The following is a 25380-nucleotide window of genomic DNA, read 5'->3' as shown; positions in this document are numbered from 1 at the left end:
GAAACTCCTCCCAGCTACCTGGAAGTCCATGTGGCTCTGCTGCGATGACACTTGCACCTCAAGTGCTGTGCCTAGGATGCCTAATGTCTAGCCACATGTGTATCCTAGAAGTATTCTAAAGAGAAGCAGATTTAAAAGTGTGGGAGATAGAAGGCAATTGTATCCCAGGAAAAATCTCATATGACCATCAAGGGGAGAAGAAATTTATCTGCATTTACAGCATTCATAATTTCAAACTGCATTGTGTATCTTCATATAAGACACAGCCACCCAACCTGTGCTGAGCCATCACTTTGTAATCTGTAAAATAATTCACAGAAGACAACACTGTTTATGCCCTCTGCAGCACGCAATTTTAACATGTGCTGACATACAGGAACACAAATTATCCTCCCAGACTGCACTCAAAGCACAGACTAAGGAATTAACAGGAATTCTGAGGAAAAAGCTTTACATTTCAGTTTTTATCCATGCTCTACATGGACGTGAAGCAAGACTGGTCCATCTTCCATTGAGCCGAACTTTGGGCTTATTTCTGCCCTGCCTTGCTCCCTCCCTTAGTCGCTAGTTGTTCATACTTGCACAGAGAATGTTCCTGGATATTTTATGCTCACCCTGTGCAGGAACAAAGCAAAGACTGAACCTGTTCAGACCGAGCAGTCTTTCTGCACTAAGACATTTAAAAGAAAGGTATCATCAGTTCATTGTTCAAAATGCTTTACAAGTGATTTATTTAAACACAGCAAAGCCCTTTTTTTGAGGATCAAGGCTGACAAGGCCAGGCTGATTTTAATGTTGATTATTTCTAAGAAGAGTCCACTGATACCCCGTGACCTATCAACAATGAACACCTCACTGCTCTCTTCCCCTCCTTCCTCTTCTTCCTCTTCTTTCTTCCCCTCCCTCTTCTTCTTCCTCTGCTCTTTTGCACCCTGTAATTTTGTTCCCTTGTATTGTTTATTTTTGACAGGAGTTTCCATTAATCAGCAGACAGACACTGTTTTCCTCCTGCTTCAGCAGGGACAAGCTATTCATCCTTTCTGCGTGAGAAAGGCAAAGTTCAAAAGCACAACTAATTAGAAGCAGCTAATGACCAAGTTGGCCTTGCAGGCGGTGCAGGAAACACAGCTTGCCTGTGGACATTTTATCAACAATCTGTCTGACTTCTGAGCTCCAAGCAGCCCAAGAAATGGTTTATGATCAAAGGTTTCCTCCTCAAGCTGGGAACATTTTGCAGACTGGACAGATAGTGCTCTAGATGTGCTAAAGCCATCAACTTGCCATCTTTACGTTTTTGAGAATGACACTAAGCCGCTGACTTGAAGGCTTTTCAATCATTGGGCCTATGCCAGTGTCTGAACATCACAAACTTGAATACATGCTAAGAAGCACTAGGAATACAGTAGGCCACAAGAAGCTCTGCTGGAACCCCTGAGTGTTACCTTGGATACAAGTTAAGATATACTGGCTTTCAGAAACCACTTTAACCCATTTCAACAGGGGTCATTTCTGATGATGTAAAATAGGTGAGGGTTTAGATATTACTGTCTTTTTATGGATTGCTACTATGTAAACATCAAGTCCTCAAGTTCTTCTGGTCATGGCTAATGGAATAATGCTAGGTACCTACATATCTGTTAAAAAAGATGCACAAATCCTAGCATCAATGATGCTAAGTTTTCCCTTATATCATAAAATGAGAAGAGGCAGCATGAATCCAAAGACACCATCACAGACAAGGAAAGGAAATCAGAAGACAGTTGTGGCTATCTTGGCAGGAGTGCCCGGTGGTTGTGTTGTGACCCAACAGGCACTGCTATTCAGATGCAGAGACCCCTAGTTGGACACTCATACCTGAATACACTTGAAGAGATTTCTGCCCCCTCTCTCAATTTATGAGTATTGGCTTCATGTAAGAAAATATATGAATACTTGGATTATAAACACTGGTTTTAGTCAATTGTCCCAATAACCTGCAAAGACACAAGCCTACTCCAGCTTTTGGCTTAATATCCAAAATTCTCTTTCTTCTTCACTGTTTACAGATGTGTAAAAATCCAGCTCATCGAAGAACACAGTCCACTCCTCCCACAGCACAGCTGACTGTGATCACAGCACGCTGCCATGCCATAAAGCAAGCAAAGACAGCTAATGCTGTCCTCTTTTCCTCTGGAAAAAAAGTACACAATATTGCAAGATGGGGGCTTGGAACTAAATGGTCTTAAGGTGCTTTCCAACCCTAAGCAGCCTATGATTCTATGATTTTGCTAAAACATATAGGTAAGCTGTGTAGAAATCTTTAACTGAATTTCTAAAATTTATACATTTCGCTCATCTTTTTTGGTACACAAAAGTTGCTCAGATTTCTGGGGTTTTTTTAGGGATTTCTCTTGCTTTTTGAAGGGAAATCAGTGGGGTTTTATTTTTGTTTCTACATTTTAAAATGTGACCATTCTCTGGTCACGATGAAGTCTGGTTCTCAATAGTGCAGCATTTTTTCTGGCATTAGAACAGGTAAGCAAGGCATCTAAAATTTTGAAAGGAACTGAAGCCTTAAAAATTGGTGAAATAAAGAGGAAAGAGTAGTTCTTACATTGCTGTGAGCACAAAGCAGTTCCTTACTGTCCTCTAGTGGAGTAGTAATATCCTCACAGACACTAACTGGTTGTAACTAAACCTGTTTCCCTTTAGTGAGCAGCCCTTCCTATTTACTGCTTCCACACTTGGTAACTTTTATTGGCATCTATCACATTTCTTCTTCTGTGCAAAGGGACTGAATCTTACCTTCTGCTTTGTGAATTCTCCCCTTCTCTTCTATATTCCAGGTCTACTTTAACAGTGACTAATTTAACCAGCTTTTGATTTTAGAATCATAGAATAGTTAGGGTTGGAAAGGACCTTGGAACTAGATGATCTTAAGTTCCTTTCCAACCCTAACTATTCTATGATTCTATGATCATCTAGTTACAAACCCCCTGCAATGGGCAGGGACACCCCACACTAAACCATGCCACCCAAGGCCTCATCCAACCCGGCCTTGAACACCGCCAAGGATAGAGCATTCACAACCTCCCTGGGCAACCCATACCAGTGCCTCACCACCCTCTCAGTAAAGAATTTCTTCCTTATATCCAATCTAAACTTCCCCTGTTTAAGTTTGAACCCGTTACCCCTTGTCCTGTCACTACAGTCCCTGATGAAGAGTCCCTCCCCAGCATCCTTGTAGGCCCCCTTCAGATACTGGAAGGCTGCTATGAGGTCTCCACGCAGCCTTCTCTTCTCCAGCCTGAACAGCCCCAACTTTCTCAGCCTGTCTTCATAGGGTGGGTGCTCCACTCCCCTCTGGAGTGGTGCTCCACTTTGCCCTCTATCCTTTCTCAAAACACAAATAGGCTGAATGTAAAGGAGTCTTACGGGAACTCCACTGTAATTTCCTTCTGCTGTGGTGATTTATGTACTTTTACATGGGTGCAATACAGGAGAGAACTTCTTTCATACCATGACAGGCTGGTTCTACTATGAGCTGTCAGGTGAATCATGGTTTGACATCTTCAAAGAGTCCAAAAGACTGTATCAGAGTGACTTGCCTTTAAAAAGCAATGATTTTTCCCATATTTATCCATAGCCCTGAACACCGCATTATACTCTTATCAATAATCCCACTGTTTCAAATACTCCATTAGAGCTCATCAGGATGCAGACCCACTGCACTCTACTCCTCGGAGTCTTTTTTATTTTTGAAGTCTGCTGGCACAATTGTCAGTTTATACTCCTTGACCATCAAAGCTGCTTTAAGTGACAAGTTCCAACCTACAGTGAGGGGGGTAGTTAGCAGTTTCTTCTCTCGCTTTCAATTCTGTGGGAGTGTGCTCCATTCCTGGCAGCTTGCTGCCACCCATTTCATTGACCTTTTCTGCCATTTCAGTTTACAACAGCTCTGCCCACCAACCCACCCTGCAAAGAAAGGTTCTTGGGCATCACAATGAACCGAAGTGCAAAAATCCAAACTTTTCTTATCACTTTACGTTTAAATATTCCCATTACACTTTATTAGCTTATCTCTACCAACTTACGGTGAAGCTTGCTCTTTCTGACAGTTCTTAAAAACAGGATTTCTAATCGATTTTTAAAGAAACTTCTTCATGTAGCCTACTTCATCACAAATTTTACATTTGATGGGTTACAGTATGCCTCCACTTCCCTTTTTCTGGACTTTACTTCTTTGTAAATGTTCTTCCCTAGCTAAAAGCAGCCTCCTCCCTTGCTTTCTTTAGCAAAAGCGCTTTTTTTTTTTCTTTTTTGATGGATAAATATTTATTCAGAGCATGTAACGGTTGTCTTGAAACAAATTTCAAGATACCTGCAAGATTCCACCTTTCTGGCAGCACCTATTAATTTTCTTTGAAGTTTTCCCATTTTCAGGAAACCAGACTTACCTTGGCGTGGATTCTTTGATTACCTGCTCACTAAAGATTTTAATGGTTATTTAGCTTTACGCCTTTGCCATTGCTTTGGATATATCCCTTTGAAACACTAAAGCCAATCAATCACATAAGCAGGGAGGACGGGAGCAGTGCCTAGTGATACCCCACCTTCTGTTTTTCTGCAAGGCCTGTCATTCCAATCTAAGAGGATTTTGTGTTACTTAGTGTTAAATTAATCACTTTTTCTTTTTTTAAACTACTTTTTTAGGCATATGCCATAACCTCTCCACCAGCAGAACCTACTGCAGCTCCTGTACAACTATACCTGGAATTAAATGGTCCAATCCACCAAGTTTTTAAATACATATTTTTCTTATACACACACATATATAAATATATGATTTACAAGCACAGAAAGTACAGATACGTCTGGGGGAAAAATACATATATAAAAAAGTATTTATACTTTCTGTTCTCTTAGTTTTAAGGCATTTAAATAGTTGCTTGGTTTATGACCTCTTTTTAGAGAGAATTCTCACTGGTTGAGCCTAACTCTGATTGTATGCTGCTTGAATATTTGATTCTATTCTAGAATGCTACTTTATTCCTAAGTATCTTTCAGTAGCTTGCCTAACTATGAGAAAGCATTACCCTGCCTCTGTGATACGTATGCTCTTACTCTCCAAATTCAAGTATGAAACTATACTGCCTGCTATAAAAGATTTATTTACAATACCCGTGGAGAATCCTTCGTGACCTAATGGACAGCAATGTTCCTCACCTAGGAGAACTCTGTGTCATCCAAATTTAGAAATAACAATGCTTATCTCTTCATCAATAAGTGAGACATACATAGAGAAGACGACTCAAATTAAAGACAAAACCAAAAATATCCTGGATATTCTAATTTAAACTCTGAGGAAAACGTGGTGCTATATATTTAACGCAAAATTTAAGACAGACACTTAGAGCATGGTTTTCATACCTCCAAAACATTAACAGTAGATACATTTCATATTTAATAGAGCTTTATTACAAGTTGATATAACCATTATTGCCAAAAGAGAAAGGCTAAATCAAAAAATCCAGTGCAAAATAAAAGCACCTACAAAAAAACGTTTCTGTTCCCAATGACAAACATTTAGACCTTGCAAGAACAACTGATTTCAGTGACTTCAAAGCAGTTACTCACTGACATGAAGTTTAGACAGGAAATGCTGGAATTTTAGCTGTTGACTTAAAAAAGGAAAATAAAAAAGGGAGACTTATTGTCTGACAGGTGCAAAAATTGATACAAAATGTATTAGTACAATATGAAACAAACATACATTAAATAGTTTTGTTTCCTGGTACATCAGATTTTCAAATGAGTTTAATAAAATTTACATATTTAATGAAACTATTTATCTATAATTGTGGAACATACAGTTCTTTATTCAAGTTTATATTAACTATACATATCTAAGGGCAGCAAGGATACTCTTCAAGTTGGTGTGCCTTACTTCCCCATCCTTTATATCTTCTGCTCTTTGCCTTTTGGAGAAAACATCACAGCATAAGGCTGCCGCCTTTTTGGACGCTGACAGGGAGCAAGATCCTCTTTAATGTATCCTTAAAAGAATAAGAATAAATCTGAGATAAAGTATGTAACATAAGGAAACATGCATAACTTTTGTTTCATTTTTTGTTTACCCTCAAAAAAATAGTGATTTTTTTTCCCTTGTGGCAACTGATTCTCACTTGAAAAAGAAGCTACAGATCACAGGGTGCAATATCATTAACGAAAACACTCAGCTGCTTTCTAGTAGATGACTACGTAGTAATGCAATACAGACAGATAATACTGAAGAGTGGACATTGTTCATCTATAAATGGAATTGTTCATCTATTGAAAATAAAATTGCATTCATTGTTTTTTTACAGAAGATCTTACTTAAGTACTGCCAATTTGGCTGACTAATAAAGTTACTTTTAAAAATGTATTTCCTAATCATACAGAGAAAACTTCAGGCACAGGTGCTTTGTGGGTCTAAATAGCACATCCCTCTGTTTAGAGGTAATTTATTAAAAACTTGTCCATCTGGAAAAATCCAAACATAAACCCATGGATCAAACACACCTTGAAAGCTTTCTGATAAGAAAAGTGCATAGAAAATTCCTGTAATGTGCTCAATTCAGCTAATACTGATAGTAAGCAGACATTTTATGCAAATCAGTTACAGCACCTGGCTTTTATCAGACCCTTACTGTTTATCAGCACTAATATCCGCTGAAGTGAGAGTAACAGATTCCTACTTCATAGTTAAAAAATGCTGTCTATGCAACTCAGTTATTTAAGAAAACACCACAAACCACAGTTGGCTCAAGATACCAATAAGAAGTAAAACATACATCCTTTGTACCCCACTACTCTGGAGTGACAGCTGCAACTGTTCATCATGGGAACTCTCTGGCATTTTGATGTTCTTGTTGCACTCTTGTATAATACGGCTTTTTTACTAAGCGAGGCTTAATCTGAAGTCTATGTCTGATAGTCAGTTGAGGACCATTAACAATTGAACAGCTCTTACTCCAGCAGACAAGGACATACCCAAGAAGCTCATTGTAACGAGGTTGCAAGCAGATTCCAAATGGGTAGTAACAATCTCCCTAACAGGCTATCTCAATCACATGAATTTATAAACAGACATGTCTTAGTTTAGACCAGATTTCTCAAAAACTGGAACAGGTAAGAGGAACCAGGTTAGAAAAGGAAGCACTATGATTTGTTCATCTTTAAAGATAATGATCAAGAACCAAAGGTGGCTCTGGAGTGGTGAGAACTCTTTTATTGCTTAGGGTAAAGGAGGAATGGGTTAGCCTCAGCCAAGCCCCATCTAACTGGATACACAAAAGAGGAAAGAGACTAGTCACAAAGGAACAATGATTCAGCATTCCTGAGGTGCTGTCTAGCTGGACTGAGGGATTTACTTTTCCTTATGTGATACCAAAGACAAATTGCTGAAAAAACAAGAACCATCCTCCTGAAGTCTAACCAAGCCAAAGAAGCTTAATGGCTTGCAAATTCTGTGACTAGCTTAACCCTTTGCAGTGGATGGGAGAACTCGAAGGGAGCTTCAACAGCAAATGTGACATTTGTCCCCCACAATGAAGGGGGAGTGGGAGAGGCTTAAAGTTCTAAACATAGAATCATAGAATAGTCAGGGTTGGAAAGGACCTTAAGATCATCTAGATCCAACTCCCCTGCCATGGGCAGGGACACCTCACACTAAACCATGCCACCCAAGGCTTCGTCCAACCTGGCCTTGAATGCCGCCAGGGATGGAGCATTCACAACCTTCCTGGGCAACTCATTCCATACACATATTTCTTGGAAATACAGCTTCAAATTCAAATGAACTTGAGTCAATATATCTTGATTGAGGAGTATGATTTGCACTACAAAAGTTACGCAAGTCCCTAAAAATCAAGGCCCCCTCTTCTGAAAGATTAAGGATGATACTGCAGCACTATCACACAAGCACACATACACATCTTTGACTATGTTATCCAGTGCCTGCCCTTAAACTGTTATGGAAACTGATAAAAATACATGAAGATTAATGCTTCACAGCTAATAACATACACACAAAGATATAAGTTACTCAAAGAGAGTTCACGTAAGCTCTTTACCCTTACCTCAGAGATTCACTACTTCTGAAGAAATGTACATACAGTACACTACAAACTCACTATGTCTAAACATCATGAGTAGAAACTCATTTTATATCAAGCTCTAGGATTCAGAAGACTTATTTAGGAAAGAACCATCTTCTGTGTGAAGAGAAGTCAAAAAACAAAACCCCAAAAACTCAAACTCCACAGTTTTACAGTGTTGCTAACAAGCAGGGTGTATGTATTAAGACCTATTTAATCACACCTTATCTTCAACGTTTCCATTATCATGTGGTATTATGGGGCTCCAAAGATACAAAGGACATCAACAGTGCTGCCTGTCCCTCATCAGTAAGCACAACCTTTTAGCCTTTGCCTCTGAAAATGATGACCCAATTCTTCCTTTGGTTCAAAGACATGTAGGGTTCTAATTAAATTTTATGAAAATCCCAATTATTTCTGCTGTCTCTATCTAGGCTCTAAGAAAGTTTCCTTATATGCCCTTCTTAGTAGTACAGGAGCTACTAAAAAGATAAGACAGTAATTATTCAAAATAGAAGAGACTGAGAGAAGAGAGGAGAGAAAGGTTGCTTTATGAACTAGAGATAGCATCATTAAACTACTTTAGGCAAAAAAGGAAAAATCAGCTCTTAAAAGTGCTTTGTAAGCCTTTTCTGTACAAACCTCTTTCCACACAAGTTTGGGTGGAAGGAAATCCAACTTCCCAGAAATTTTCAGGAGTATTTGGAGGAATGTAGCGAAATCTGTGTCTTGAACAGGAAGCGAGTTTCTTCGCTCTCTCTTCTTCTGGAATGTCTGCGTAATACTGAAGGTAAGGAAAAAAAAATCCAAGTTAACAAATTTATACATATAGAGCAACTACTTTACACAATGGCATTGTCAATCACTGTTCACTAACACAGTTATCTAAAAATAATGGTGAGGCAAACCAGAAGTAGAGATTTATTATCCAAATGACAAGCACCTGGCCATTATCCTAAAAGCTTACTGAATTTAGAGATTAAATATAACCTTATGGTGGCAAATTTGTTAGTTTTATATCTTTTAACATACCATAGGTACAAGGCTTAGGCATGTGCACAATCACTTATGTCAACAGTTTTACTGACTGCTTTTACAAAGCTAAGTAGCACAGGTATTGAAATAGAGGGAATTTTCTAATAAATTAAGTTTCAGTTCCCATTTGCAAATTAAATAAAAAAAGTGGGAAAACACACTACAAAAATCCATGCTGCAGAATTATTTCCTGTGACTAAATTTACAGAAGTAGCAGCAAATTAAGTCAAAATGCTTCCTACTTAATTACCTTCAAATGAGGGGTAAATAAAGAGCTAGTCTGACCGGCTGACTGACACTGTGACTCCAGAAACTCTCTGCCAGCTGGGCATTCTCTAGAGCATATAGTAAATCAGCTACTTTTTCATGCCTGTCATCTGTACTTGAAACTGCAATGAGAAAAGTATATACACTCTCCAAACTTTTTTCTGTGTGTTCCCATGAGTAGAAACATAGAAAGATGTTGGTTTTTTTCAGGCAGTTTTCTACTGTTTTAGTTTGTGATTCTAGCTAGCATCTCCTAAAAACAGCAATCTGCTATTTGCTTTCAAAGCAAACACGCTGTTTCATTGAAGCGGTAAGACAACAGCCACAGTCTGGACTGCACAAGAGACCTGACCCTCTTAAAAGTAATAAAACAATTCTACTGAAATGATAGTGTCACAATTCAAAAAGGTAAACTAAAGTTTAAAACCTCATTCAATCAGCTGGAAAGTGATCTAGACTGGGGAATTCACAAAAGGAACAGAATACCTCTGTCAATAGAGACTACTTCCTGTCACCATCTACTGGCAGGATTCTGGAAAACCTACTACTTGGAAAACTACACTAATAAATCCCTTTTTTTCCTTATTAAGTGGCAGACAAAGCATAAAATACGCATAAAAATCCTCCTCCAGAAAATCATGAGATAATTATATTGATGACTCCACCCAACAAAAGAGTAATCACAGCTCTGAAAATGTCAGTGACAAAACTGCATGTACTAGTAAAAGTAGATTTGTTCCACTTTGTGATTCGGTAGTCTGTAACAACTGCAACTCTGCCTGAAACAGAGGTACGTTTTCTCCCCAGTCTCCAATCAATTCAGATTTCTTGCCATTATACAAAGTGTGAGACATATTCTGGTCTCAAAGATCTTATTAGTAAGGAATCTGACCTAGTAACATGTGGGTCTCCTGGTCAAGAACAGAGATTTATGTTGTTAGCAGGCTGCACCCAAAATTTGATTACTGGTCTGTCTACTACAAGATCCTGGTATGCAGGATAAACTGCTAGATCTTCAGCGCAAAAGAATTGTTTACAGAACTCTGCACTTTGCAGTCTGTGAAAGAGAACCCTTAAAATGTCCCTCTCATTAGTTTAGCACAAAGTTACTTACAATTTTTGCAATCTAAGTGTATGTAAAACATCTGTCCAATTCTCCCACTTATCTAAAGCGTAGCTAGACTTAATAACCACACTAACAAATGTTACTTTTACAAGCTACTAGTAATTTGTACATACAATCTTTCTCTGATTGCACTGCAAAATCGTAACAAACCAAAACAAGACCTCTTATCAAATGTTCTACACTGTAAAGTGAACGAGATGCTTCCACAAAGTTTTAAGATAAGGACTTACAAAGGCCTTTGATACCAGTCTGTTATGGCACGTGCAGAAGTCAAATCTCTCACATCTCAGAATGACAGGTAACTCTTCCCACTCATACTGCTTGCAGCACATGGCCAGAAACAATTCACTGATTTCTATCCACTCCGTAAATATTTCCTTAGACTTGAGACTTTTCAAACCCTTATGACTAATAAGTAAGTCAAGACTTTTTTAAAAAGCATCATTTATGCTCTAATACTCCCTTCCTCCACAGGCATTTCATTCAAAGCTAGTTTTATTATGGTGCAATGACATAGCCAAACATTCCACACATTCCAAGACATTAATCTTGAATGGCATAGACTTAAAAAAATAACCAAACCAAAACCAACAATAAACCCCAAAGTTTAATGTAGAAACCTAATACTGTAAACTTGGAGCTGTAAATGTTTCTAAAACACCATAGTTACCACTCTAGCTTGCCAGACAGAAACAGGAACTGGATTTGCTGGGACAAGATATCAGTAGCTTACATAGGCAGCAAGTTAAAACACTTAGCGCATGGCTCTAGGCAAAGAAATAGACTGAAGGTTTTGGGTTTTTTCTGGTTTGGTTTTGTTTTGTTTTTTTCATCCCCTAAAATCTTATTTTCTTTCAAAGTCTTTGAATCAAATATATTTTTGAAAATGGTATTTATAGTTGACTGTAAAATTAATTATTTGTATTTAAGAAGTTTTACTAAAGCTATTTCTCAGGAATAAGTCTTTGTTAAAAATATACTCAAAAAAATTCTTCAGCTAAGTAAATGCGACTTTTGTATAAAGTGAATAGCAGGAGAATCTATGAAACATGTTGCTTTTATATGGGTGTGGAAATTAAAGTGAAGGGATTCCAGAGAATCCATCATTCTGTCATTAATCCACACTTCTGGCCAGTCATAATGCATTAGATCATCACCTAATTAACTCCAGCCTGAAAGTCTATTACTGACCAAATGAAACATGTCCTTATTACACATGTAATTACTTCAATATTTTATCTCTGTATCAAGTATCTGAAGGCAGTTTGGTAATTTGAAAGGGAGGAAAAACTGTAACATTAAACCTAAAATTTGATACATTTTAACCTGCTAATGTAAGTCTTTTTGCATGCATTTGTACATATATTTGCACACATCGGCATCTATGCTGGTACAATAACCTGAAAATGCAGACACCCCACAAACCAAGTTAAATAAAAAACCCCAACCAAACAACAAACAAATCAAGATATACCTATATATACGCAAGTAGAACAGGACAGAAAACTTCCTTATTCTAGTACCTGCAAATTTCAGTAGAGCTTTTGAGCTAAAGTTTAGAAGCTTGTAATCATTCTTTAAAAATGATTGAACCAGTGATGAAAAAGCATTACTGGAGTAGAAGGAAAACAGCAAGACAGGTAAAAGAAGGCGAGTAAAAGTAAAAAAGATAATCAGAATAGCAAAGGAAAGGTTGCTTAAAATAAAAAATGCTGTGAAATTATCAATATAACCTAGGACAGGGAGAAGAAAGGAAGCAAGTAATCTGCAGCCAAAAACTGGTGTTTCCCCGTAAGAGTCACTCTGCTGTACAGCTCCTATGCCAACTTCCATTATACATCCCATATCTGTTTGATGGCTTACTGGAATATTACTGTAACTATAATGTGAAATATTTCTATCATATAGATACACACACACACAGAGAAAGACTAAGTTATATGCAGTTACTAAAGATAAAAACCAAACCAACTCACTCAAAACTTGGTAAAATGACTTTGGTAAACACTTCTCTGCTATTGTTAAGTACTGATGATGATGCAACCAAATTCAAAATTTCAACAGCACTTTAACACTTAGGTATTAGCAGAGTTAGGATAATGGAAGACTGACCAATTTTAAAACACTACTTACCATTTCACATTCCTTACAAGTATGGCCTGGCAATTTTCTTCTTTCTTCTTTTTTTCTAATAACCTCAATATGAGGAAAATCTAACACAGTATTCTTTCTGAAAAACAAAAATTTTTTCACATGATAGTACATTTATTTCTTCTACATGTCTGGAAATTTCCAGTCTTTAGAACACAATGAAGAAAAAGATACCAGATTCTCAAGAAAAAAAATATCAGAAAATGCCTGCAAAACCTAATCATACTGCATTTCATAGCTGAATAGGACTATTTTTGTAACTAAAACAGTTCCAGGATTGTTTAAATGTAACATGATCTTTTCATAACCAGATATGTATATCTCATTATTATGTATTTTTGTAGTATGAAAATAATCAGTAATTTTATTTCAAAATTACTTAAATATACATCTTCTGTATCGTATTTATTTTGTCCAGACAGTTGTGCTTGCACTGATTTCTGCAAGAGAAATTTACTGGGGTTCAAAAGAGCAAATTCTGAAAAGAATCTTGTCTGCTCACAAAACACTGAACAAGTTTTCCTCAAGAAAGAAGAAAACATATGCTGAGGTAAAAACCCCAAAACCTAACAAATACTTACTCAAAGGGCTTGGTATCATTATGAAATGAAGATTCAGACTACAGAAATGCAATAGAGGAAACACTAAGAAATACAGTTGTTAAACATTACTCATTTATTGCCTAGAGAAAGAGGCAAAAATGCCAGGTAAGGAAAGGTTTTTATTTGTACAAGCAACCCATAAGCTCTTTGCTCATAAACTCATGCATGACAACATGCCTATAAGAAACATTACAAAATACTGCATTCAATAAAATGATAGAAAGCAGAAGAGACAATCCTTTCTCTTCAGCAGATGTAACAGGCATCTCAATGTGCTTATTTCTTCCCCTACTGCAGCTTTTATGTAAGGCTTTTATCCAATTCAGTAAATCTTTTACCTGTGTATCTTCAGCTGCTAATATGCTATGCACAAACATGTTTATTTTATGGAAGAAAAAGTTTGCTTTAGGGAGGACATAAAGAGCCTTAAAATACCTATACAGAACAAACTAAATTACCTTTCATCACTTTTGAAATATGGCTCCACAAAAGCTTTCTGCTTGGCTTTATCTTGTTTATCCTCATGTTCTGAAAATATACATGCAAACCAAAAACTTACATGTCATATAGGTCAGCAGACTGCCTGGAAAAACATCCGTCTTATTAGCTAGCTATTAAGAAATACAAAAATGCCATGTACATTCAGTTGGAGACAACAGATTCAAACAGATAATAAAAATAATATAAAATTGATTGAACCAGTGATGAAAAAGCATTACTAGAGTAGAAGGAAAACAGCAAGACAAGTAAAAGAAGGAATGTAAAACTAAATAAGATAAGCAGAATGGCAAAGGAAAGGTTGCTTAAAATAAAAGTTGCTGTGAAATCATCAGTAGAACCTAGGATAGTGAGAAAAAAGGGAGCAAGTACTCTGCAGCCAAAAACTGGTGTTTCCTGTAAGAGTCACTCTGCTGTACAGCTCCTATGCCAACTTCCATTAGACATCCCATATTTGTTTGATAGCTATATAAATAAACTACCAAAATAATTTTAATACTGTTTGATGTTATGCCCTTACAATAATTAAATTTCCCCATGAATTCATAAAGAAAAAAAAATAAAGCAATAGTTTATTTGGCGTATTTGTTCATAGAGAACAGAGCATGATTTCAAATCAACTTTTCTAGTTTAAGCAGGCAAATAAAGACAAAACAAATTATATCCCACTCTTTAGTTTCTTGCTTGCTGCTGTTATTCCCTTATCCTGCTCTTCATCATGAAGAATTTCTTTTTCATCACATGCAGAAGGACTGTCTTCTGGTAAGCAGGATTCATATTCTTCATGGGTTGTCCGATCAAACATCTCTGTTAAGGTATCATCAATTTTTTTTTCTCCTCCTATTATAAAAAGCATAATGAACATCCAAATCAATCCCTCAACAACTTAAATCAAGAAAGTACATTTTCATTGAAAGTGTATCAAAAACCCTAACATTTACTTCCTGCTCTAGTACTGATTAACTCAACATCAGCTTTACATTTATTCTTTCTGCAACTTTCAAATGTGGCCAATGCTCATTTTGTTTTTCATAAAGATACCTTGATCCCATTTCTAAAATTTGATTAACTGCTAGATCACTTCTATGTACCTTTAATCTTAATACTGGATACATAAAATTTTTGTTCTTGCAATTATGGAGTTGTCCAAGCAGAAATAAATACTTTCCATGCATAGGAGATAAAACTATGGATAAGTGATCAAGTTGCAACAGCTTAAAAACAAGTAGACATCATTAAAAGTCACTGTTCTGCAACAATGATTCACACATACATTAAATGTGATATAAACACATTTTTTAAATATACCACTTCTACTTATATGTTGTTTAAAAATGAAATTTAAAAATGACTTTCCCACAGAAAGTTTAGTATGATTACATAGCAAACTTTCAAAGCTGTCTGTTGTAAGAGTTGATAGTTGCAGGCAAGATCAGAACTATTAAATGGTTAAATATTTAACTCTTCAGACACTGGAAAAGCACAGCTACTGGCTCTACCTCAGCACAAATCCTACCATTTTCTTAATCCAAGTTAAAAAAGCCACAACAGCCACCAGAGATTTCACTAGGAAACAAGACCGAATTTGGAGGCTACAAAAACTCATCAGTGCTTTTGTACTGCAAACTATCTACTACTATCTATTCATACAGAGGAAAGAATGGCCTTTACTCTTTCCTCCTCCTGCACCAAAGAAAAAGGCAAATCAAAGGGTGGGCAGAAGGGGGGGGGACAAAAAAAAAAAAAGAAGCCTTACTTGGACTGCTTTCTTGGTTTTGCTCTTGATTTTGAATTTTTAATAGCACACTTTCACTAACATATGTATAATCCATATCAACAACTTCCCCTTCGACTCTTGACTGAGAACCACCCTAAGTAAAAAAAGCAAACATGACAATTGTACTCAGAAGCAACTGGTATAATCAGTGTCACTGGTGTATATCTGAAACACTTTCACAATGGTTACTGGCATCTTTTAGGACACTTTGTCTTCTTTCTTTCTGCAGTACTGTCTGCATGATAAAGATGTTAAATCTAGGTAAGAGAATAATACGTTTTGAAAATCAAACGTGACACATTTATCTGGTGGATTATACCACCTGATATGCAACAAATGCCTTAAAAGCTTTTATGTTAAATTCCACAAAAAGTAACAAGGTGATATACAGAAATGAAAACCTGCTCAAATTAATAGATTCTATGATAGCCTTTAAGTGAGACAAAATAAAGATTTCAGGAAAATACTCAGGAATCCTAATAACCAACCTGTACTCAACTCAAAGAAAGACAATGTCATCATCTGCACATTTTTTATTACTTAACATAAAGAGAGCATTTTCAGAGGAAAAATTATGAGGTCGGTCTTTTTTTTGTCTTAAAAGAAACCCCAAACCACCCCAAATATATCAGTTTCATACTAAGTAGCCACCTGGATGACTTTACCAAATACAACCAGACAATGGAAATGCTTTAGGACACCTGTAGTGTACTATGCATAAACTAACATTTTAGGACTGCAAACATATCAAAGAAGCTGAATTTAGATTTTTTGTTAGAAAGTGGCTTTGGTCTGCCCAGAATGAAGTTCATGATACTACTTTTGTAGGCTTTTTTCAATATCACAGAACATGCAGCTATGTTATGCAAGTTTACCTCTGTATCAATCACAGTGATGTCCATTTTGTACTGTGAAAGGTCAGCTCCTGGGTCTATGCTCCACTGGAGGTTTTCTAAAGGTTTTTCTTTCAGGTCTGGATGCAGAGAATATGAGAAAAAAGACAAATAACTGGAAGTAAATTCTGCCAACAGCACCCTGTAGTGTGCAAATTATGAGGCAGCTTTCTGTATATCAAAAAAAGTACATTAATTCATCTTTGGATTTAGGGATTGATTTTTCTTAAAAATAAACATGCTCATTTGGTGTAAGTCAAACTTTGTCTAAAGAGTTAGATCTTCAAGTTTTCTGTTACATTCAGGGAGCATGCCACTCCTTTGTGTTTGTATGAGGTATGTAATACAAAATACTCTGGCACGTAAAATCTCTGTTTCTGTAAATCAGGCAGTATTAATGCCAGGCAGAAGACATTCATAGAATAGTTTAGGTTGGAAAAGTTGTAGAGTCACATGGCCTCCCCTGAGCTTCCTTTTTTCCAGGCTAAACAACTGCAGTTCCCTCGGTCGCTCCTCCCAAGATTTGTTCTCTAGATACTTCACCACCTTTATCATCCTTCTTTAGATACAATACAGCATCTCAGTGTCTTTCTTGTAGCAAGGGGCCCAAAACTGAACACAGTATTTGAGATGCAGTCCCACCAGTGCCAAGTGCAGGAGGATGATCACTTCCCTAGCCTCGGTGGCAACAGTATTTTTGACACACACCACAATGCTGTTGGCCTTCCTGGCCACCTGGGCATACTGTTGGTTCACATTCAGCTGACTGTTGACCAGCACCCCAGGGCCTGATCCACCAGGCAGCTTTGCCCTTCAGGACTGCCTCTCAGGGGACTCAACCAGACTTCTAAACAGGCCCGAGTCTGCCCTCTGGAAGTCCAAGGTAGCAGTTCTGCTGAATCCCCTCCTTACTCCTCTGAGAACTGAAAACTCTTACCATTTCATGATTGCTATGCCCAAGGCAGCCTCCAACCATCACATCACCCACAAGCCCTTCTCTACTGGCAAACAGGTCCAGCAGGGCACCTTCCCTAATTGGCTCACTATTGACATTAGATTGGTAAGAATACAAAAGCCAGGTCTTCGAATACAAATGAGTACAAAAGTATCTGATCATTGTTCCAGAGATGGTTCTTATTTTATCTGTGAAGAAGAGGTTTAGATTCCAATCTATCTGGCCACAGCAACTACTGACAGATACGTTTTTTACGTTCATAGTGCAGGTATTTCTAATTAAAGTAGGCAGTGTTAACAGCTCAGCTAGAGTACAGAAGCAGTGATTCTACAATCCCAGTTAGAAAAAATGAGTTTTCAGACTGGGACCACTTAATAGGAAAGAAGACACAACTTCTAGGAAGAATATTTGGTAACAGCTGTTCATTATCATTAAAGGTACAATTTTCTTTAACAGCTCATCAGGAATCATGAAAAATATCAACTAAATAGCTCACCCTTACATTTAAGTAGAGTTTTCAAGCATTTGATATAGATAAACTTCCCAAGATTTTATTTTAGTACCTGTCATTCACATGCTACAGTACACAACAATGCTAAATAAATGAGAAAGAAATAAGATTCCCAGCCTCTTGGGTTTACACCTGAATGCCAATGATATTTTTTTATTGTGTATAATATGTATAAAAAAGAATATTTATTATGTATAATATGTATAAAAGACATTTATTATATAGTGGCAAAAGAATGCCAGGAAGATGCAGACTGAAAATGTGGAGATGATCTTAAGAAGTCCTGAATAGAATGAGATTGAGTTATTAAGCACAGAGAAAGTAATTAAAGTAAAAGATATGAAAAATTCTCTTCAACTTCAGCACAGGCTGGAGGGTAGGGGGACAATAAAAGGAACATTATCATCAAGTTACCTTCCTCATTTTGCAGTGCTTTATTTTTTGATAGTCTGCAAGGGTTTGGTTGCAGTACAGATGCTGGTTCAGACTCTCCATGTCCTGTCCTTATTTTCTTCCTATTTGGTACATGGCCACTGGCAACCTAACAACATATTTCAAACTTACTATTTCTCAAAACTTAAATATTATATTTCTAGGGAGAAGAAAAAAGTCAGAAAAGTGTACCTTCACATCATCAAAAAGTTCCTCTGTCTCTGCAGAACTTGGCAGTGGTACAATTTTGAAGGGAGGAACTATTTCTTTCATTTGCATCTGGTTTTTCTTATCTGGGAAAGTTTTTCCCAGCATTGCCTCTTGTGCATACAATCCCTCTTGTAAATCTCTGCCAAACAAACAGTTCTCATTGCTGGCATTTGGAATGGATGAGGAACCTTCAGGCATGGGCTTCCCTAGGTGTGAAAAAATGTCATGCAGAGTCACCTGTTTCAGTCTATTTCTACAGGTGTCCTCAATTCCTTGTTTTTTCTCTTGACAACGAACTCCAGAGAAGCGGTCAGACAGATCCAAGGGCTTATCAACTGTATGCTCCCCATTGATATGATGAATGTTTGATTGAAAGGGCACAGAGTTCTCTTTGTTGAAGGATGTTTTTTCACAGCTAACTGCATGCTCATCGTCAGTTTTCTTCCTCTTAGCACACCTGCCTTCTAGCTGCTTCTGGTGTACAATAAGGAAATCACTCCTGATCACCTCATTCTTAGCTGCACAAGTGTTTCCAACACAGGTTACAACCTCACTAGTATTCTTTTTCACAACCATTTGCCTATTCATAGAGGCCTGGCTAATAATAGAGTTGATTTCTGTTCCAAGATTCAGTGGTGCAACAAAAGCAACATCTTCAGATTTTGATCTACTTTTATGAGATCTGGAACTAGAAGGACTGTTGAAGAGGCTGCTTTTGAGATTAGGCTTCAATCCTGAATCTAAAATACAGGGGGCATGACTTGTACTTGAGTTGTTCTTCACATTACTAGAAGCTCCAAAAACAGGAGAAGCTACTCGAGAATCCCAGTCAACGTGTGGTGGAGTGTTCTGAGATGGTTCTGAAAGACTGAATACAATGAAAGATAAAATTATTTTTTTCTGGTGTACACAGGGGGCTGGGGGGAGAAAATAGGATACACAAAAGTTAGAAGTTTCCTATCAGTGATCTGCTCTGAAGCTGTCAGAGTTGCTAGTATTAACTGAAACAGAAGGAAAAAGAAAAGGGAAATTTTTGGTCTAGAAATAAGTATTGCTGCACTTAGAGCTGTAAAAGGCAAACAAATCGCAGACCCTGTCCTTCATTTTAGTATGGTGTGAAATGCTGTTCCACATTCAACTGGGAACCAAGGACAGAATTAAGCCTACCTAGGAATCTCTTCTACCAAAGGACTCCCTTTCAGTGCAGTTATTTGGAAGAAAGTGAGAATGGTTGCGACAGCAGTCTATCTAGGTTCTTGTACGGATCTTATAACCATGACAGAAGATTCTCAAAGCTTCTGCAAGTAAAGGAAAAATATGCAAGCTTCTTTCAGGTATGCTGTTTTTGACATGTCATCAATAAAACATACATTTAAGATGACAAATAGGGACTAAAAATGTTTTCAGTTTAGACCACAACATCCTGAGGAGAGTGGGAAAGGCAACTTGTCAACCGGTATGACATCTGGTCAGCAGAAAGGCTTTACGATAATTTTCCTACCTCCACTTCAGGCCTCTTATTCCCAGGCTTACAGGCCTCAGAAGACACCTCACAATAACAAGAGGTCAGTGAGTGAGGGAATGTGTACCTAGAAAGCCTGATTCATCAGTCCGAGAATAAATTCTATCAGTTCTTTTGCTTCTAATGTTATTTACTTGAAAGAAGCCTGTACAATATCAAAATACTTATTCCCATGTCTGTACCTTTAAAGCAAACTGCTGTAAGGTTTTAAATTCTACTAAAACTAGAACTTCATATAAGCCTGCTTAAAACAATATTATCAGAACCAAGTGGAAACACACCCTAAATTGTTGTCATCATTTCTTGATTCAGAGACTGGATGTTTTCTTGAGTCTTCACACTGCATGCTGTCTGGGGCCTGGCTCATAACAGTATTAGTGTGGGGAGGACTCAGTACTCTTTGGGACTCCTTGCAAGTGGTGAAGGAAAACAAAGAAAGGAAGTGTGAGAAGCCATTAGAATTAAAAATTACAAATACGTTAGGTGTGCACACAAACACCATGAAAACCCATTCAAATCGAAACATTCAAAACTCTGTAACATAATAAAAGTTAAACAATAACTGAAATTTTGATCAACTTTACAGAAATCTTAGAGACATTTATAAAAAATAATAATAAAAAAAAATCAAAAACACACAGACACAAAACCCCCTCAGTCTGCATGCCATCATTTTTACTGTAGTTACCAATCAAGTAATCTCACCTGAGTCACCAAACAGTCTCATCACCAAATAATCTTTTTTAGTGTGTTAGACTCAATTATTGCACCAAGACAGTTGGGCAGACCAAAGGATTTAGTCCACTGTCTTAATTAAACTTGAAAGTTGTATACACAACAGGAACTGCACCCCTACCCTCCTCCCCAACCCCCGGCCAGCTCAGCATAGTTATCTCTCTGCTTGCTACAGCAATTCTGTAATGAGTAAGCAAAAGCAAACCAAAGTGAGCTTAGTGCAACTCTGAATACTTTTGCAAAATTTTAATGCAAAAGAGAAAAATACTGGGTTTGAAAACAACTGGCATAAAAAGCTCATTATGTAAGAAATTTGGGAATACTACTTACAGATTCCTCTTGAACAGCAAGTCCAATTGTTTCTGCGACGACTGCAGCCAAGTTAAAAGATGGCTTTGGAACAGGATAGCCTCCCATCCTTGGTTTATCTTTATGAGTAGAAAGAAGTTCACAGTAAGTCATATAGATATTATAGTATCTTACTCTACTCACACAGATGGTACTAACACAGAACTAAAAGGATCACAAATCTAGTAACTATGTAAATAGTTTGACTTGGCGTCAGATAAAAATTGAACCTGAAGCGGGAAGTTGAGAAGGGGGGGCAAAAGAAGAATTTCAAAGAGAGCAAACTGCTATTTCATCAGAGAAATATGTTTCCAAGTTGTATACAGCTCCCCAGACTTAAAATACAAAGACAAGTCAATGTAAAAGTTGCTTTTCAAACTCCCAGGGCATGAATAGTCTGAGAAAAGCATGCAGAACAATGATAATGTATATTTGTAGTAAAATGCTTGTGTTGCGTATTTCCTAGGTGACAGTTATAATTAGTATTCTTGTGCTTTTATTAGGAAAACAAATAGATAAGTTTCCCTTCTTTCAGGGGTTTAACACTACTTCAGTTTATTAAACCAGGGCAAGGTAATATGATGGGAGGAATGTACAAGAACCATAATCCTGACTTGCACAAATTATTCTAACATGCTGATTCTTGCAGTCATTTATAGTTAAACACTTCACAGAAAAAGAAGTCGGGGATGCAGAAAGTTCTAGTCAAAGAACTCTTTAAGGACAAGGACATATGACTTGTACTAATGCACAAAAAAGGGAAAAATAAATAGTAGCATTTCTAAACATTACATATTCATGTCAGACAGTAAGTGCAATTCTTAAAATATTTTATCTCCTGCACAGTTGGAAAATCAAATGTAAGACAATTGGATAAGTTACCTAACATATCTGCAGTAACAGCTACACTGAGCTTCTTTATTTCTTGACTGAGCCCTCATGCTACGCCACCAGATGACATACCTAGTGGTATATACAGAGGCACTACAAGACAGGCATTTCAACAGCAATTTTGTGATTAACCCCAAAATCCTTATTCTAGCCCCTTTGTTTAAAGAGATGAACCCTCAGTTATTGATGAATCCTCAGTTTTACAACATTTTTGCCTTATTTTGAACGGAACTAAAACTAAATCTACTAATACACTTACTTGGTATAGGGGACAGTTCTGCATCACAGGTGTCTGCCACAAGTATCTCTTCTCTGTGGGGACTGTTCACTTGTGTGGAATACAGTGGAATTTTTCCAATCTCTAGAAGATGCAGAAACATTTTCACATGGTGAAATTTGGTATCTTGTTGTGATAATTTCACGTAGATACAGACCATGATCCTGATCTTAAAAGCATCTGAACACGAGGTTTTGATATGTCAGTAGATTCAGTAATTTAAGCACATCTGTTTGTTTTTATTCTGAGGTATCACTATGACAAATTAGTCATAAATATTACATATTAATCCTTTCTCTCACAAGCATGAGCCCAGTCAGCCATAAAATAATACTGACACATAATTACATCACTTTCTGTACTGACCACATAAAAAGTATACATTCAATCTATATTTGTCCTGTTAATATGGCAACAAAACTATTACAGAGTAAACCATCCAAGGGAACCATTTTATGCATCAACTAAGGTAATGAAAAGGTGAAAAACCTGAGATTTGAATCATGAATCAACTCTGTGTCATGTTGTCTTTTCTATCTGGACACCAACAGCTTTCCACAGCCACTATCTGTGATTGGTATTTACACCATTTCTTACATATTTAACTTCAGCCTCATTTAGTAGCTGAATTTTTTAATTTTATTTTTTTTCTAGAAAATGGAGAGAAGTAAGTATGTTTAAAAAGGAGAAACTATTCATAGCACTAAAGTTACATATGCAAAATAAAAAGCATAAATAACAAACCCACTCTCTTCATCCCACAGTTGTGCTTTTTTTGTTTTTGGACAGAGGCTTTTAGTCAAGACTCATATTTAGATGTATTTATATATTATTTAAAACACTTTTTTTAAAATTCCACAAGTAAGAGCACCTGAATTACTTAGCATTTTTTCTGTCTATCTTTAAAACACAAGCACAAACCCCCTTCTTTCACAAAAAATATCTCTTATATTTGTGAGAGTACTACAGGACAAATTTTGGAAATTAAGCATGCACAATACTTCTGGACTTTGACACAAAACAAATGCAAGTGTATCAGTAATAGCAAAAGAAAGATTATTTAGCTGCTAGAACTAAATATCAGTTTCAGCAGTACTACTTTAATTGCAGAATAATTGCTGAATGTGGGAGAACATGTCACTCTCCACTAGGTGGTGACAGAGCTGTACGCACAGTCAAACCCAAGTTTGCATTTACACCAGAGATATCACAGTATCACAGTATCACAGTATGCTAGAGATTGGAAGGGACCTCAAAAGATCATCTAGTCCAATCCCCCTGCCGGAGCAGGATATGAGTTGGAAAAAATGTTACCTTTGCAATCAAATTTATACATCATCTTTTTCTGTAGCCCTTAAAAGAAGTATTTCTAAAGTTAATTAAAAAATATAAAACACAATACTCATACCACTGTTGCTTTCTGCAAGTTCCAAGTCTGGGTGTGTATGTTCTGTGTATCGGATGTGCCTATTCTCTCTTTTTCTTCTCATACGATTAACCACAGAGAACGAAGAAGTCGGAACCGGAGAATCTGGAATGACTCCTTCTTCTAATTCCACTTCTTGCTGCTTTCGCTCTCTAGAGACAAAATTGGGTGGTCAAATAAAACCCCAAGTCAGCAAGATAAAGAGCTTTCATCTCGGGGAGCAGGCTAATCATATGGCTCAAGTAAGAACCAATTTAGAAAATACAGCCATCTCAGTAATATCAGAGATTAAAAAAGTACTAGAACCCAGGTTTTAGACACATTAAACAACAAATTCACAATTGCCCCATCACACCCAAGAACAGCATACAAGCCCCTAGCTCTTCACATTTTAAGTTAACATTTAACTACTGCACTATGGAAGACTTTTTCCCAGGAAGAAACTAGGAACTAGAATTTCTAGCTTGCCCTCAGAAGCTTCTGCTACTTGAATGAAAGAATGCTGAAATGGGTGAGCTAGCATTTCTCCCCCTTTATGGAAGTTCCTACATACCCCAATACTAACTCTCTTAAATACAAAAGCTTTTTGTCAATTTTACATAGTAATGAACAGCACTACACTCAAGAACAATCCTCCTCCAGAACATTGGCTATTACATCTTACCTTACAAAGGTCTTTAGAAAGCAGTGTAAAAAGCAATATATAAACCAAGTAAAGTGAGTAACGTAAAACATGAGTTATGAAGTTTATTTTCTGTCATGCTGTCAGCTCTAATATCTTGCAGAGTCAGCATATAAAAGTTAGCGTAACAAGTAACTATGTCTCTGTTCTCCAAAAGATCTATCTAGACATAGCAAGGAAACAACAAAAAGGCATTAATTTCAGGTCTTGTAACTTAAATACAAGTATTTTTAGTACTTAATAAGGGCATTGCTACCTGCTGTATTGAGGTGGTAGTGAGAAATAGAAGTGGCAATAAAAGGAAAACCACAAGGAAATCTAACTTGGCTTACTTGGTCATCTTTCTGCAGTAACATTTTTCCTTACGACTCTCAAGAGAAAACTGAGGCTGAAAGACCATTTCCTAACTACAAAGAGAAGGATGTAAGGTTTTGATCTAAGCAAAGAGAAGGAAATACAGATATATTTCTGTTTGCATTGAAATGAACCACAAGATTTTATATAAAATAAGTTAATGAAAAACTGAAGAAAGCTGCCTGGCTTGAGAGAAAAGAGCATTTTTGCAATTGGGCTTTTTACCCTGACTAACTTTGAACACTTAATGACAAACACTGATGCACTGCTGTTCTGAAGTCTTAATGAATTCTACTGTGTCCTTTCATAACTCCTCTCTCCTAGCATATTTACAAAAGAAGCACTGAAACCCAGCATCATCTATGAACAATACCTTAAGAAACAAATCAAAACAAACAGCAAACCAATGTATTTATTCAGTTACTTTGCAAATTCATACATACATCATATAGATGCAATAAATAATTTCTAAATCATGGAAACATTTATCTGAAACTCAATGTTTCCACCCATGGATAATGATATTCTCATCTGATAAAGACTCAGATAATTCAATTCTTCTAAAATT

The 25380-nt window shown here is 36.9% G+C and overlaps 1 protein-coding gene across 1 annotated transcript in view; it reads right to left on the bottom strand.

The window, feature by feature from the left end:
• Positions 1 to 5937: 5937 nt before the first annotated feature.
• Positions 5938 to 25380, bottom strand: part of RBBP8 (RB binding protein 8, endonuclease) — a gene marked incomplete at both ends in the record, with an annotated part of 31850 nt that continues 12407 nt past the window's right edge. The window contains 13 exons of the mRNA XM_080610734.1: positions 5938 to 6035; positions 8763 to 8904; positions 12682 to 12778; positions 13760 to 13829; positions 14469 to 14639; positions 15556 to 15670; positions 16452 to 16549; positions 18350 to 18476; positions 18560 to 19445; positions 20381 to 20508; positions 21165 to 21262; positions 22333 to 22434; positions 23759 to 23928. Coding sequence (XP_080466860.1) covers positions 5938 to 6035; positions 8763 to 8904; positions 12682 to 12778; positions 13760 to 13829; positions 14469 to 14639; positions 15556 to 15670; positions 16452 to 16549; positions 18350 to 18476; positions 18560 to 19445; positions 20381 to 20508; positions 21165 to 21262; positions 22333 to 22434; positions 23759 to 23928 — 2302 coding nt within the window. The remainder of the gene's footprint in view (positions 6036 to 8762; positions 8905 to 12681; positions 12779 to 13759; positions 13830 to 14468; positions 14640 to 15555; positions 15671 to 16451; positions 16550 to 18349; positions 18477 to 18559; positions 19446 to 20380; positions 20509 to 21164; positions 21263 to 22332; positions 22435 to 23758; positions 23929 to 25380) is intronic.

This window comes from Psittacula echo (genome assembly GCF_963264785.1).
Source record: "Psittacula echo genome assembly, chromosome: 2".
NCBI lineage: Eukaryota > Metazoa > Chordata > Aves > Psittaciformes > Psittacidae > Psittacula > Psittacula echo.
Note: the sequence above shows the minus strand (reverse complement) of the source record. Positions and strands in the feature narration are given on the sequence as shown.